Source organism: Macaca thibetana, chromosome 2 (assembly GCF_024542745.1).
Source record: "Macaca thibetana thibetana isolate TM-01 chromosome 2, ASM2454274v1, whole genome shotgun sequence".
Taxonomy (NCBI): Eukaryota; Metazoa; Chordata; class Mammalia; order Primates; family Cercopithecidae; genus Macaca; species Macaca thibetana.
The window spans coordinates 20,765,626-20,779,676 of record NC_065579.1 but is presented as its reverse complement, the minus strand read 5'-3'; the positions used below and the strand labels follow the sequence as shown (position 1 = coordinate 20,779,676).

Genomic DNA, 14,051 nt, shown 5'->3' with positions numbered 1-14,051 from the left:
ACATAAAAAAGTGGCAACTACTATCTGGTCAAAACAACACTACGTACTGAAAACATACTACCTATCCATCAATCAAGAAGAAAATGTATGTCTAATTAGAAAAAGCTAAAAGAACCAGATCAATATCTATTACAAAACCCTTTATTTCAGAATTTACTCACAGAAACAGTAAGATTTCTCCAGGAAATATTGTGTGCTGTTATATTCTCTTTCTTCCATTGTGCTAGAGTTTCATTGCTGGGGTTAGGAGGTTCAGTACATACACATCTGAGAAATTAGAGTAGTATACATTTTTAAGGATCCTGAATTTCATGTTTACATTTTACTAAATCAATTACACAATGTGGTGGTTTTTAACTTCTTTTTTCTTCCTACATTGCAAAGCATGGAGACTAGAAAGTGAAAAATACATCAGAAACAACAGAATGAAATAAAGTTTGGGTTATAGAAATAAAATAAAACCAATACAAATATCAAAATGTTTAGTTAATGAAGCTAGTTATGTCCCTGGCAGGGGGCGCTATTTTACTTAAAAATCTGAGATGATTCCACCATGTTTATCAAGATTAGTCTCCACTAAAGCTGATCTACTCAACCTCCACAGCAGTCACTGCTGTCTCCCCCCACTCCCCCATAGCATGTACAGATTCCCAATAAGTTATACTACCATTAATTATTTATAACTGACAAGCCCTACCTACTCACAGTCACCCTTTGTTGATCTTAGGGCTCATTCTTAAAGAAATAAATAAAAAATAGTTTCTCATCAGGACAGGACTAGGAGAGTCATAAGGAAATCAGAGTTCAGTTCATATCCAGAACTATTTCAACCGCCTAAAGCTAGAACACACATAAGCAAAGAGACTTTTAAATACGGACTTAAAAGATGAAAAGAAATAATCATGAACGTTCCAAACTAGATTATGAACTGTTTGAGAAAAGGCAAAAAGATAAACTTTAGAGTCCATTCAGGCGCTTTTAGTAGCTGACTGACCTAATGCAAGTTTTAACCTCCAAGGCCGTCAGCTTCTTCATACACAAAAGGGGCTATGATGTGAATAAGTAACACTACAAATACAAATTTATAATATAAATTAGGCAACACTCCTAACACAGTGCCTGCAGACGCTCACAGAATGTTGACCAAATAAATGTAATTCACATGTAATTACCCAGTTAACTAGAAGGAAACACTGCTCTAACTGGCTGACACTAACTATAAAAGGCATGCTTTATAAAGGTCAAAGAAGCAAAAGGCAAGGAAAGAAAGTTAAAAAAAAATTGTTTAAATTAAAGCTTCTAAGAGGAAGGAAGATAGCATATAATAGATTCGGCATCATAGTGTCACTAGTATATTCAAATAGGTCAGTGTCTTAAAAGGAATTTTCATACCCTCTTTATTCCGTCCGTCAAAGTTGAGAGTGTGCAAGGAAAGGTAGCAGGGGAAGAACGAATAAACAAAAGGGGGAAGTACATGTATCTGGGGCTTAGGTGGGTAGAAAAAGAAAAGCTGTATCCTTCTGTGTCTTTTGGCAACCATATTTTTCCCTGTAAATCAATCAAATGCAGTTCCACATTTACACCAAGCGTGACTGCTAAAGACAGCAAATAAAGGCATCTACTTAAATATATCTACTTTCAAAAGCCTATTTTACACTTATTGAATACACTTGCCAAACTTTTGTAACTATTATACATTTATTTTCAAGTCCTATTTTATTCTAGAATTTAAAAAGATTTTCATTGCACATTTTTCTTATCAAAAGGAAAACACTAAACAGCAGACGAATGTATTGAAATAACTTTCAGTAAAAATTATCAAGCTTCAGCCGGGCGCAGTGGCTCACGCCTGTAATCCCAGCACTTTGGGAGGCCGAGGCAGGTGGATCACCTGAGGTCAGGAGATCGAGACCAACTTGGCCAACATGGCGAAACCCTGTCTCTACTAAAAATACAAAAATTAGCCAGGCACGGTGATACCTGCCTGTAATACCAGCTACTGGGGGCCGAGGCAGGAAGATCACTTGAACCGGGGAGGCAGAGGCTGCAGTTAGCTGAGATTGTGCCACTGCACTCCAGTCTGGGCAACAGAGAGAGACTCTGTCTCCAAAGAAAAAAAAAAAATTAGGTTCAGAAATATTAAAGAAGACGAAAAATTTGAAAACCATTTAAAAAAAGTCTACATTACATTATACATCTAGGATTTAAAGAATATAAGATCCAATGTAATAACTGCCTGATTCAAATATATAGTGGATCAGTTGCCAATCACATTTAAATTGGCCAATCCAATTCAAACAGACGATCAAAACATATACATGTGAATAAGCTATTTCAGTGAACAAAAAATACTGAATTTAATCAACTATATTTTTGTCCACTGAATGCTGTGACAAAATCTCATCTGAAACAACCACATCACTAACACATGGCTAATTAAGGAGTTATAGCTAGTTACCCTATTAGACGGCAAAAAAATTCATTTTCTGAGGCTCTGACATCTCTGTAAAAACACATTTTAATATTAGGAGAAAAGAGAAATACTTACGAGTAGCTGGTCAGTTTATCTAAGTTGTTGTGCATATTAAATGCGTATGTTTCTCCTAAATCAAAGAGCTTCTCCAAAGCCTCGTAGATGAATATGATGCAAATAAGGGCTGCAAAAGCCTCTTCTGTAAATCGAGTAATATAACACACAAGGCTGCTTGCATCTGTTGCAACCAAAACAATGCACAAAAAAGAAGTCCACAGACCAATACTGGTTCTTAAAGACAGATAAGAAAGTTGATAATCTCTGTTTAGAAAGAAAAATATGAATATGATAAACATGTGTGGAATAGTATTTGTACCTAAAATTTTTCATAGCAAGCAATGGAACAGCATGAAAACATGATTCCTTACAGAGAATGAATTACAGAATGACAAAATAACGACTAGAGAAAACTATATCTTTTTCTGCTTCAACTGAAGACTAGCTTATTAATAGATTCGTGTATTACACTTATATAAAAGACTTACAGTGAAAATCTACTAGGCGATGAATATTTCAAAATCATTACAGCTCACTTTCTAAATCAGTTATGAGTAAATGACAGGTATGGTGTCTATATGAAAAAACAATTGCATCTTACTCTCTCTAAAGATCCAGACATCATGTGTATCAATACAGTAATCAGCTCCAACATTATTACCATCACTACCACTACTCTCCTCTCCCACCATTATCACCACGGAAAGTGATTTCTTATTTTAAACCTCAAGAAATTACTACCAGAATCTATACTTCAGGTCACTGCATTCTCTATTAGTCTACGTGGCATGCCAGACTGGAATCAGATTCAGCTTGTTTAGTGAGTACAGAATCAGAAAGAGAGCTGGATCCATCAAATATGTAATAGCATCAAGTTGTTTCAAACTAAAATATACAAACTTCATTAATGTCACAAAAGGAAGAATACTAGAGGCTGGGCGCAGTGGCTCACGCCTGTAATCCCAACCTTTGGGAGGCCAAGGCAGATGGATCACCTGACGTCACGAGTTCGAGACCAGCCTGGCCAACATGGTTAAACCCCATCTCTACTGAAAATACAACAATTAGCCAGGTGTGGTGGCGGCGCCAGTAATCCCAGATACTTGGGAGGCTGAGGCAGGAGAATCACTTGAACCTGGGAGGCAGAAGTTGCAGTGAGCCAAGATTGCACCACTGCACTCTAGCCTGGACAACAGAGTGAGATTCAGTCTCAAATAAATAAATAAATAAATAAATAAATAAATAAATAAATAAATAAATAAATAAAATAAGGAACAGTATTAGCCATGCTGAATTCAAAGTCTAACAGCTACAGTGCCCTATATTCATTTCTACAGTGTGAGCAACCTCACCAATGGAAACTGACACTTCACTCTGATTGCTTCAACCCAATTCAAATTAACACCTTCTTACTGGTTTAAATTTGTTAGCACAAAGGATTTGTATTTAGCCCTCAAGTGATCTGCTTATCAGCATTCAAATCCACTGATTTTATACTCAAGGACAATCTTACTTTCTTCATCTCCAAGTTACTGGATTAAGAATGGAAGGGGCCAGAGTATGGTCAATCATACAGTAGCTCAAAAATAATGAGAATGTGCATATATTGACCAAATTACTTTTCAGCAATTAAATAACTCCCTTCTAAGTTAATAAACAATTTCATATATAATTGTGTGTGTGTGTATATACATACACACACAAACAAACACACACACAAACACATGTGATAAGTAGAGAGGGCTATTACTTACCTGCAGAATTTATATAAAATTTTTTCAAACACTAGAACTGGACCTGTGCTCCCCAATATTGTTAGAGGTTGCCCAGCAAACAAAGAATAGGCAATCCCAGTTAATGATGCTCCAAAAAGAGACTCTATTGCACTCTGTTTAAGGAAAAAAGAAATGAATAAAAGCAATACATCATAAACATTTCTCTAACCTACTATAACACTTGTAAGACATCTGGAAAATAAAAATACTCATCAAGCAGTTATAAAACCAACACCACTTTAAGTTTTTAATTTAAAATATAAAAAATTACAAATACATTTTAAATACACAAGAAAAAAATTCTTTCTTTTTGTATATTAAAAAACTTTTGCGATCATCCTTAATTCAAAACTCAATACAGGTTGAGTATCCCTAATCCAAAACTCCACACTCCAAACTTTCTGAGTGCCAATACGACACTCAAAAGGAAATGCTCATTAGAGCACTTCAGATTTCAGATTAAGGATGTTCAACCAGAAGTATAATCCTAAAAAAAAATCCAAAATCTGAACTACTTCTGGTTCCAAGCATTTCAGATAAGGGATACTCAACCTGTGCTGTGGGATGAAAGGAGCAAAGAATAAATGGGAGAGACACACACAAGGGCTTCAACTTTATAAGTCTCATTTCTTAAGTCTGTGAGTACAGAAGGATATGTATTATTTTCAATACTTTTATATGGCTGAAATAGTTCATTTTAAAAATAAAAAATAGTAAATAATATGGTGCTACAAAAAAGAACTGCTATAAAAAGATCTTTCAAATAGGTGATAAATCAACATGTGACTATCTTTCTCAAACTGATTTCTAAACGGCAAAACTTTCCACATATTTTCAAGAAATTAATCTAATATGATAGGCTTAATCAATTATCAAAACTGAAATACTTAACAAAATAAATGAGAAAAATCTCCTCAAAATAATTTATAGTAACCATAAATGACAAAGTATCACTAAAGTTTGGCAAGAAAAGATAAAGAGAAAATGAAAGACTAAGAGAATTTAAACGTTAGCACACTAATTTTGTACAACCACCACCATTGCATTCTAACTAATTAGGCTATCAGATGATTAGCTATGCCACTAGAAAAAGGAAGTAAGGAATGAATAGTTTACCATATACAAACATCAAGGTCAACTGGAAAGTACTATCCAGAAAAGCCAGCCCATTAATTGGTAAAGGGTAGGAAAAAAGAAGCTTGTAAGAAACAATCCTGCTGAAATGAGAGGCAGCGCAGCAACAGGCAAAGAGGAGGGCTTCCGAAACTAGATTTCCAGTGGGAAGACTGACTACTACTAGGTGTTCAGCCATGGCCATATCTTAACCTTTCTAAGCCTAAGCTTTCTCACTTTGAAATGGAGGTGATAACTAGAACATAAATAGTATTTGCAAAAACACCTAGCAAGCATGGTGTCTGGCACACAGAATACAGTCAATGAATGGTAGCAATTCTCATCATCAGCTAGAACAGCATCTTCCAAAATCAAAATCACAAAATAACAGTAAGCAATGAAAGTATACTTCCACTATTAGAATAAAAATAGGACCAAACTCAAAGATAAACAAATTTATCTTTTGGCAACATAAAGGGGAAGTGTCCATGTTAATGACACATTTGTTAATTATATGGCCTAAATTTGTTTTCTTGCCTGTGGAGAAAACGTTTGTTCTTAGAAGACACTGCTAAGCCATCATAAAATCCTTAGTTCAATTACAATAAGCATATTTAGGAATGAATTTATGCAGAGCTTAAGTCAAAGGAAAAAAATGGGCCAGGCGCTGTGGCTCACGCCATAACACCAGCACTTTGGGAGGCCAAGGTGGGTGGATTGTTTGAGCCCAGGAGTTCAAGACCAGCCTGGGCAACATGACAAAATTTTATCTCTGCAAAAAAATACAAAATATTAGCTAGGCGTGGTGGTACACGCCTATAGTCCCAGCTACTCCAGAGGCTATGAGAGAAGTCCAGGGAGGTCAAAGCTACAGAGAGCCAAGATCATGCCACTGTACTACATAGCCTGAGCGAAACAGTGAGACTCTGTCTCAAAAAAACAAAAAGTAGAAACAAAGGAAAAAAATGTCTAAATGGTATACATACAGAGAGAGAAAGCAAAACATTGAGACAAGAAGCAAGGAGATGTCAAAAAAGACATTAACAAGGGCAAATGGGTATAAAATTAAGGTTCCCCTCTCCTAATCTTGGGTTGAAAAGCAGATGTTGCCATATGAACACCTTTTTTTTTTTTTCTAATTTTTGAAGTGTTTCTATGTTCACTGCCATACTGTTACCTGTCTTTTCCCTAAAGAAATCACAGCCTGGCCAGGCACGGTGGCTCATGCCTATAATCCCAGTACTTTGGGAGGCTGAGGTGGGCGGATCACGAGGTCACGATATCGAGACCAGCCTGACCAACACAGTGAAACCCCATCTCTACTAAAAATACAAAAATTAGCCGGGCGTGGTGGCAGGCGCCTGTAGTCCCAGCTACTCGGGAGGCTGAGGCAGGAGAATTGCTTGAACCCGAGAAGCGGAGGTTGCAGTGAGCTGAGATCGCACCACTGCACTCCAGCCTGGTGATGGAGCGAGACTCCACCTCCCCAAAAAAAAAAAACCACAGCCCATTACACTGCCTGCCTACCTCATTCTCACATTCAGAAGTTTCCATTGTACCCATCAGAAGGCCTACCTACCCTTACCTTCCCCTCACACACCATACTATTTTGTCTTTTACACTTTTTTCACTTAGAATCCTTGAGGACAGGAGATACTGGCTATTCTTACACTTATCTATATTCCTCCAATGCCAAACACATTGTCACATGTACAAGATATCAAACAGCAAGATTAGATGGGCAGGTAATGAATGACAGTCCATGAACAAAGAGGCAGCAATTCTACGATGTAACAGATAAAACACATTTCCATGGGGCCAGCAGAGTGACATGCACAATTTGTGACAGCACATAAAGCAACTCACTAAAAATATAGACCCTTGATACAATGATTAAAGACTAAGGTAAAAAGATTTACATAATCCAAAATAAATTCAGAGTTGAAAGAAAATTTCAGTTGTTAGGTTTATTTCATGTTTAGATCATGAAATATTTTAATTAGATAATTATCATGCCTTAGCTTTGGTTATTTTTTAGCCTTTGATCTAAAAAAAAAATGAATGTTCTCCCAAGAATAAATACAATTAAGTAAAATACACTTAAGAATTACAAATTGTCTCATTTAAACGCCTTATTAAACTGATTAAAATGCATATCAACAACAACAAAGAAATGCCTTTCATTTTACAAAGCACCATAGCTCTGAATACAGTATAACCAGGTACAGGAAAACATAAAAACTTTCATTTTAGTAATATCAAAGAATGAAGCTTTCAATTATATTTTCCAAATAAAAGTTTTAGCTACTTTCACATAGATTTAATAACAGCAAAATTAAATGCCACTTCAAAAAGCCACAATTTCCACAATTATGTTCTATTCTTCCAGTCTAGTCTAGGCCTACCAGCCAGGACTGAGGAGTTAATATTCATCATGTGGCTCTAACTAATCCTATGATCTCTTATAGGATATGAAGTAGGCCCACTGATAAAAACCCCCATGACCCACCCAGAATCAGTTCAACTGGTGTCTTCTCCCAGTCCACCCCACCTCAAAAGACAATCCAAGCCTTTTACTCAATTTATAAAACCATTCATCCAGCAAGCCAAAGCAAACCTTTTTTAAATTTTTTTTTACCTCAACTGTGCATCTTCTGTTCAAATGGCTTCCCCATGTTTTCCACAGCAATTACCTTTGGGGAAAGTCTGCTTTGGGTCACGTTAATCATGCTGTGGGTAGACTCTTCAAATGAAAGTATGAATAGTGAGACAAATGCATACAGACACTTGCCTCTGAAGAGCTAAGAGCCTGGCCACTACCAATCTTTGTACTCACTATTCTGCCTTCTGTAGCTTCTCCAAGCAGCCCTCCAAAAGTGATTACAGGAGACATACAGGCACAGTATAGGAAAAGAATCGAGGCCAGGCACTGCAGGCTTAATGCATCCTTGAAGTCACTCAAGAAAAAAGGTGCTTTCCTTTTGATGTCAAGTATCAAACCACCAAAAAGCCTAAATAGGTGAGATGAAACTCGTCAAACTGTACACTAGAGGATTCTAGCTAGTTCAAACTACAACTATGGGCTACACAAAACTGCTGGTGCCTAGGTGTTTTGTCAACAAAATGTTAAATCCAATTTAACTTATAAATTACAGAAGATACACTCATTTAATTGAATCTACTGATAGAGGAATGTTATATTTCATTAAGAGACAGATATCTGTATTTTACGGACTATATCATGAAAAGATTGCAGGCAAATGATTTTATATGAGTAAATGTAATTTTGGACATAAATGTGCAAGGCAAGGTATAACAAAATAAACGAAACCAAACAACCCATTTATGAAAATGTGCATAAGCAATTCTATTAATCGTTTGTATTAAAATCTTAAAGGCAACAATCACAAATATGAGGAAGGCAATTAATATCCAAATACACTTTCATATAAATGTAGTATGTTGTGCTTAGATGCACAAGTAGTATGAATTCAATAACTTCAAAAGCTTTTAAAACTAGTACTTCAATCATATAAACACTTTGTCTAGGGGGAAAAAAATTCCTAAAAACCATTTCAGGATATTTAATTTACTGTGTATGTAGACAAACTAATATGTACATAAATAAAACAGGTTTCAATTAGTAGATTAAAAATCTGTTTATACATCAAAGCCATACCATTTCAACATTTTTAACAATTAGTCTTATGGATACATCTAATTTGAAGACATTCCAATAAAATATAAGCTCCATAAGGGGAGACTTTTTCTTGTTTACTGCGTTATCTACAGTGTCTAGAACACTACCTGGGAAATAGTAGGCACTCAACAAACACTGGTGACTAAATCGGTAATTCGTTTTAATACTCAAAAAATAAATAATCATTCAAATTCCAACTGCAAGAAAACAGACCCAAAAAACTAACATTAAGCTTTCAAATGCTTTGGATATTTCAAGTTTTACCACTGTAATTTTTTTAAATTAATACCGAAATAAATCCTAAACACAAATTGACAAGTAGTACTCTGTTCATAATCTGACAGCAAGGGGAATCAGCTTGCAATAAAAAAGTTGCCATCAATAATCTAAAATATGAATCTATAGTATATCATCAAATCGATAATTACTTAGTAAAGGGTGTACAGATGCTCTCAGGTGACTGAGATCAGTGGAGGCCTGACACAGTGCTTCTCAATGACTAACCCTATCCCAGTTTGAAGAAGCGATAATAGCTAATAACAGAATAGTACTGTTCACACAGGGTCAAAATCTTTTCTCTACAGGGTCAAAATTGTATTCACAGAGACTAACACACTTCATTAGTCAATGAATTCATTGTGAATTTCAGTTTCTCTAAAGTCTATATTCAGAATGCCAGTTACTTATTTTTATGATATAGTACCCTTTAAGGATGTCATCAAAATCCCTAATATTGTATCTGTTTAAGATGTTGTTTAAACAAATATTTAATATTTAAGATTATTTAATTCTATACTGACCACCAGTGGACAATAAAGAATCAATAGCCACATGCTTTTCCACAGTATGAAAATACTATAACATTTATCTACTTCTACAAAATATTAAGGCAATGTTTGCATCTGCCAATATTTCTATTTTTTGTTACAAAAATTAACTTCTTAAACAATTTTTCTAGCTGGGTTTCCAGAGAGCAATTCAATGGTTTAATCATGCTTGTCCATGGAAGATTACCTCATGATATAATGCTCATTTAAGAGTTTTAAATCTGTGCACATATACAAAGAAATTATTAGTTGTAATTACTCTCTGTTCCCATAATTCTGTAACTCAATATGAAGAATTATAATAAGACTCTACACCTTCTTCAAGAACCTTCTGTATAAGCAATGGAAATTAACCTACACACTATATAACTGCAATACTCTGAATATACAGTCCATTATTTTCCTTTTAAACTAAAGCTTGATACATACTAATACAATTATTTATAAATTTTCTTATATATTTATACATATAAATTTTCCTTATATATAATAATACACATTTTTCTAAATATGAAAAAATACTACAGATGATTAGGTTCCAAACACTTGGAAAAAAATATAATATTTATGTTTTCATCAAATCATCCCCCAAACCCCTCAAAATATCAGTATTTGCACCCACCGTCCAGTCCTCTGTAGCTCAGGCCCAGCATGATGAGCGGCCTCTTTAGGAGTCTCACCCGATGTGGGGGTAGATCCATTGTGAAACACAGGAATCTTTCTCTTTTCCTGAATTTCACAAAACACATTATTTTCAGAATTCTATTTTAAGAAAACTTGAGACGGCATCTTCAATTACAGTGAATATCAGATTTTATATTGATTATGTATCTAATCAGTTCTCCTAGAAAAGAATGCTTCCTAAAATAAACTCTCTTCTGAAATAGATTGCTCTTTAAAAATAGAATCTACTATCAGTTTCTATTAATATTTTAAATTTCTAATTAGCTTTTTGAATCTTATATTCTAATTATCAACACACTATAAAATATATTCACACATACCATTTCAAATTCCTATTCACCAATAGCTACAAACAGAAGTAACCTCCAAAAAAGCAGCTCTCCCACCAAAACTTTAAAAATACTGCTCCTGTTAACTATTGAAAAATATGCTTTACATTAAGAAAAAAGTAAATTTCATTTTTCTTCTACTAAAATACTTCCCTTAAAAAATAAGAGCTGTTTGATAAACATGTTTCCACAAAAATCAACTTCGCATGACATTTTATTACAAATTCAAGAGTACTATTCACATGATACAGGATTTCTCCCCCTCTGTTGAAGACAAAGAAATGAACTTTTAACTTGTTACATCAAGAGATTGCCGGGGCTAAAAATACATGTGTGCATGTGCACATACAAGGGGAAAGATGAAAGAAAAGGAAACAGAGAGGTAAAGGGAAAGGTAGACAGAGATCTGTCATCCCAGGAGGTTTACTGGGTCAAAGTCTCTAGCTGAATTAAAGACTTAGGCTAGCCAGTTTACATGTTCCATATTTAGAGAATAGCAAGGCCCATCTACAAATACAAGATTGCCATCTGAAAATGTCAAAATCTCACAAAATTTCAATTTTCAAACTTACATCTTAAAGAGGAAAGGGATAAAATATTACAACTCCTAGGAAACAAAAATAATTTGAAAAACTACAAATTATAAAATTGTGGTTTTGGCCATTATTTTTAATTTAATTAATCATTTAATTGATTTAATTAATCATTTACTTGATTTGATTAAAGACAATGGCTGAAACCACAATTGCTTTTGCACCAACCTAATACAACCCATGAGACCCAGCCAAAGCACATTCAAGAAAATTAAGCAATTTTATTAACAAAAATGAAAGGAAAAATAGTGAATTAAACAACCACCTCAGAAAATGTGAAAACAAAAAAATCTTTCCTGGATGAAAGTGAAAGGAATGAAATAAAACAGCTAACAGCAGAAACTAAGATACAAAATAAAACGCATTTTTTAAAAGTACTAAAATAAATTTTAAAGGATGCTGTTTGAAAAATACAATAGACCTTTAACTAATTAATAACAAAACAAAAAAGGCTAAGAGGCAATAATTTCATAGTGAGCACATTTTATATACATACATATATACATACTACACTTTATATAACTCCATGCAAATAAATTTGAAACCTAGATGAATCTGGTAATATACTAGGAAAACAATTTACCAAAACTGACACCAGAAAAAATAGGAAGTTTTACATATACCGATTTCCAAAGAAATAAGCTAATTGTTGAAGTCTACATGACAAAAGATTCACGCTCAAAAAACTTTACAAAGGAATTCTTCCAAACTTTTAAAATCAAATTATTCCACACCATTTAAAACCGTTTAACACCACAAATGAAAACTTACAAATTTTTTTATGAAACAAGTATACTGATGTGAAGTATAAAATGTGAAGATGGCACAAAAATCTATAAAGATTTTTTACTTTATAGATTTTGTATAGTAATATAAAGTAGTAGTATAGTAATATAAAGTAATATAAATATAAATAGTAATATAAATATAAATAGTAATATAAAGTAATATAAAGTAGTATAGATTTTGTATAGTAATACAAAGTAGTAGACACAGACCACTACCACTTTAAAGTCCAAACTGAGTTGACTCCAGGAATTCTTTCACATTCAAAAATCTATTCATAAGATTTACTATAATAATTGATAAATAAAATTAATATAATCATTTGCCAGAGATGCTGAAAAGGCATTTGATAAAATTCTACATCAATTTATATTTTAAATATCAATAAAAAAGAAATAGTTACTTTCTTAACATGATGAAATGTATATTTTGGCTCCAATGTCATTATCTTACTTAATGGGAGAAATACTGGAGATATTTGACTACAGTGAGAAATAAGATAAGAAATGCCTATTTAAAGCCCATGCTATTTAACACTGTACTAGAGATTTAGTCAATACAATTAGACAACAGAAAACAATTACAAGTATAAGATTTAGAAAAGGAGGAATAAAACTCTCTCTTACTTACAGATTATATGACTGAAAAACTATTACAAACAATTAAGGATGGTAGCAGGATTAAAAATACACAGTTGAGGCCGGGCGTGGTGGCTCACACTTGTAATCCCAGCACTTTGGGAGACTGAGGCAGGTCGATCACCTGAGGTCAGGAGTTCAAGACCAGCCTGGCCAACATGGTGAAACCTCGTCTCTATTAAAAATACAAAAATTAGCCGGGCATGGTGGTAGGCACCTGTAATCCCAACTACTCGGGAGGCTGAGGCAGGAGAATCACTTGAAACCGGGAGGCGGAGGTTGCTGTGAACTGAGATGGCGCCATTGCACTCCGGTCTGGGTGGCAAGAGCGAAGCTCCATCTCAACAAAAATAAAATACACAGTTGATTCTTGAATAAACAAGGGAGTTGGTACCAACTCCCATGCAGTTGAAATTTTGTGCATAGCTCCCTGAAACTCAATCTAATAAGCCTACTGTTGACTGGAAAGCCTTACTGGTAACATGAACAGTCGAACACATATTTGGCATGTTAGAGGTGTTATAACCTACATTTTCACAATACAGTAAGCTAGCAAAAAGAAAATATTAATGGAAATACATCATAATTTCTATTTCACTTATTTCATTTCTCTTAAAATGTGGACAGTACCAATCCTTGTTTCCTTTAGTACCCAAACCATAGAAGGATCCATGTCACAAAAGAAGTTAAAAGCAATCCTGAATGATCAGAACCCTTCTGCCAGATCAGCTGATGTCAATTTGTTTTCTGGCACTACTAATTCTATATCTTTGTCCTCATCACCGGCACCGGATCGGAAGCACTCATCTCCATCGAGTTGTGTTCTGTTAACTCCTCTGGTGTGGTGTTTATTAGTTCTTGAGCTTCTCCAAGATCCACATCTTGAAACCCTTCAACTTCCACCTTTTTTGCCATATACACACTTTCCTTGAGTGGCTCTGTCGTAAAACCTGTTAAGTCATGCACAACATCTGGACGGTTTCACCAAGAAGGAATTTACTATTTCAGGTTTGATGATGTTCCTGGCTTTTTCTATAATAATGATGGTGTCTTCAATGGTGTAATCCTTGCAGACT

At 34.5% G+C, this 14,051-nt stretch overlaps 1 protein-coding gene across 7 annotated transcripts in view; it reads right to left on the bottom strand.

Moving 5' to 3' along the window:
* SLC4A7 (solute carrier family 4 member 7) overlaps positions 1 to 14,051 on the bottom strand; it is a 107,243-nt gene that overhangs the window by 27,778 nt on the left and 65,414 nt on the right. For all 7 annotated transcript variants that reach the window (XM_050779450.1, XM_050779453.1, XM_050779449.1 and 4 more), the window contains 5 exons: positions 10,568 to 10,674; positions 8,255 to 8,429; positions 4,285 to 4,418; positions 2,549 to 2,794; positions 162 to 267 (listed from right to left, as the gene is read on the bottom strand). In XM_050779450.1, the coding sequence (XP_050635407.1) occupies positions 162 to 267; positions 2,549 to 2,794; positions 4,285 to 4,418; positions 8,255 to 8,429; positions 10,568 to 10,674 (768 nt within the window). The remainder of the gene's footprint in view (positions 1 to 161; positions 268 to 2,548; positions 2,795 to 4,284; positions 4,419 to 8,254; positions 8,430 to 10,567; positions 10,675 to 14,051) is intronic.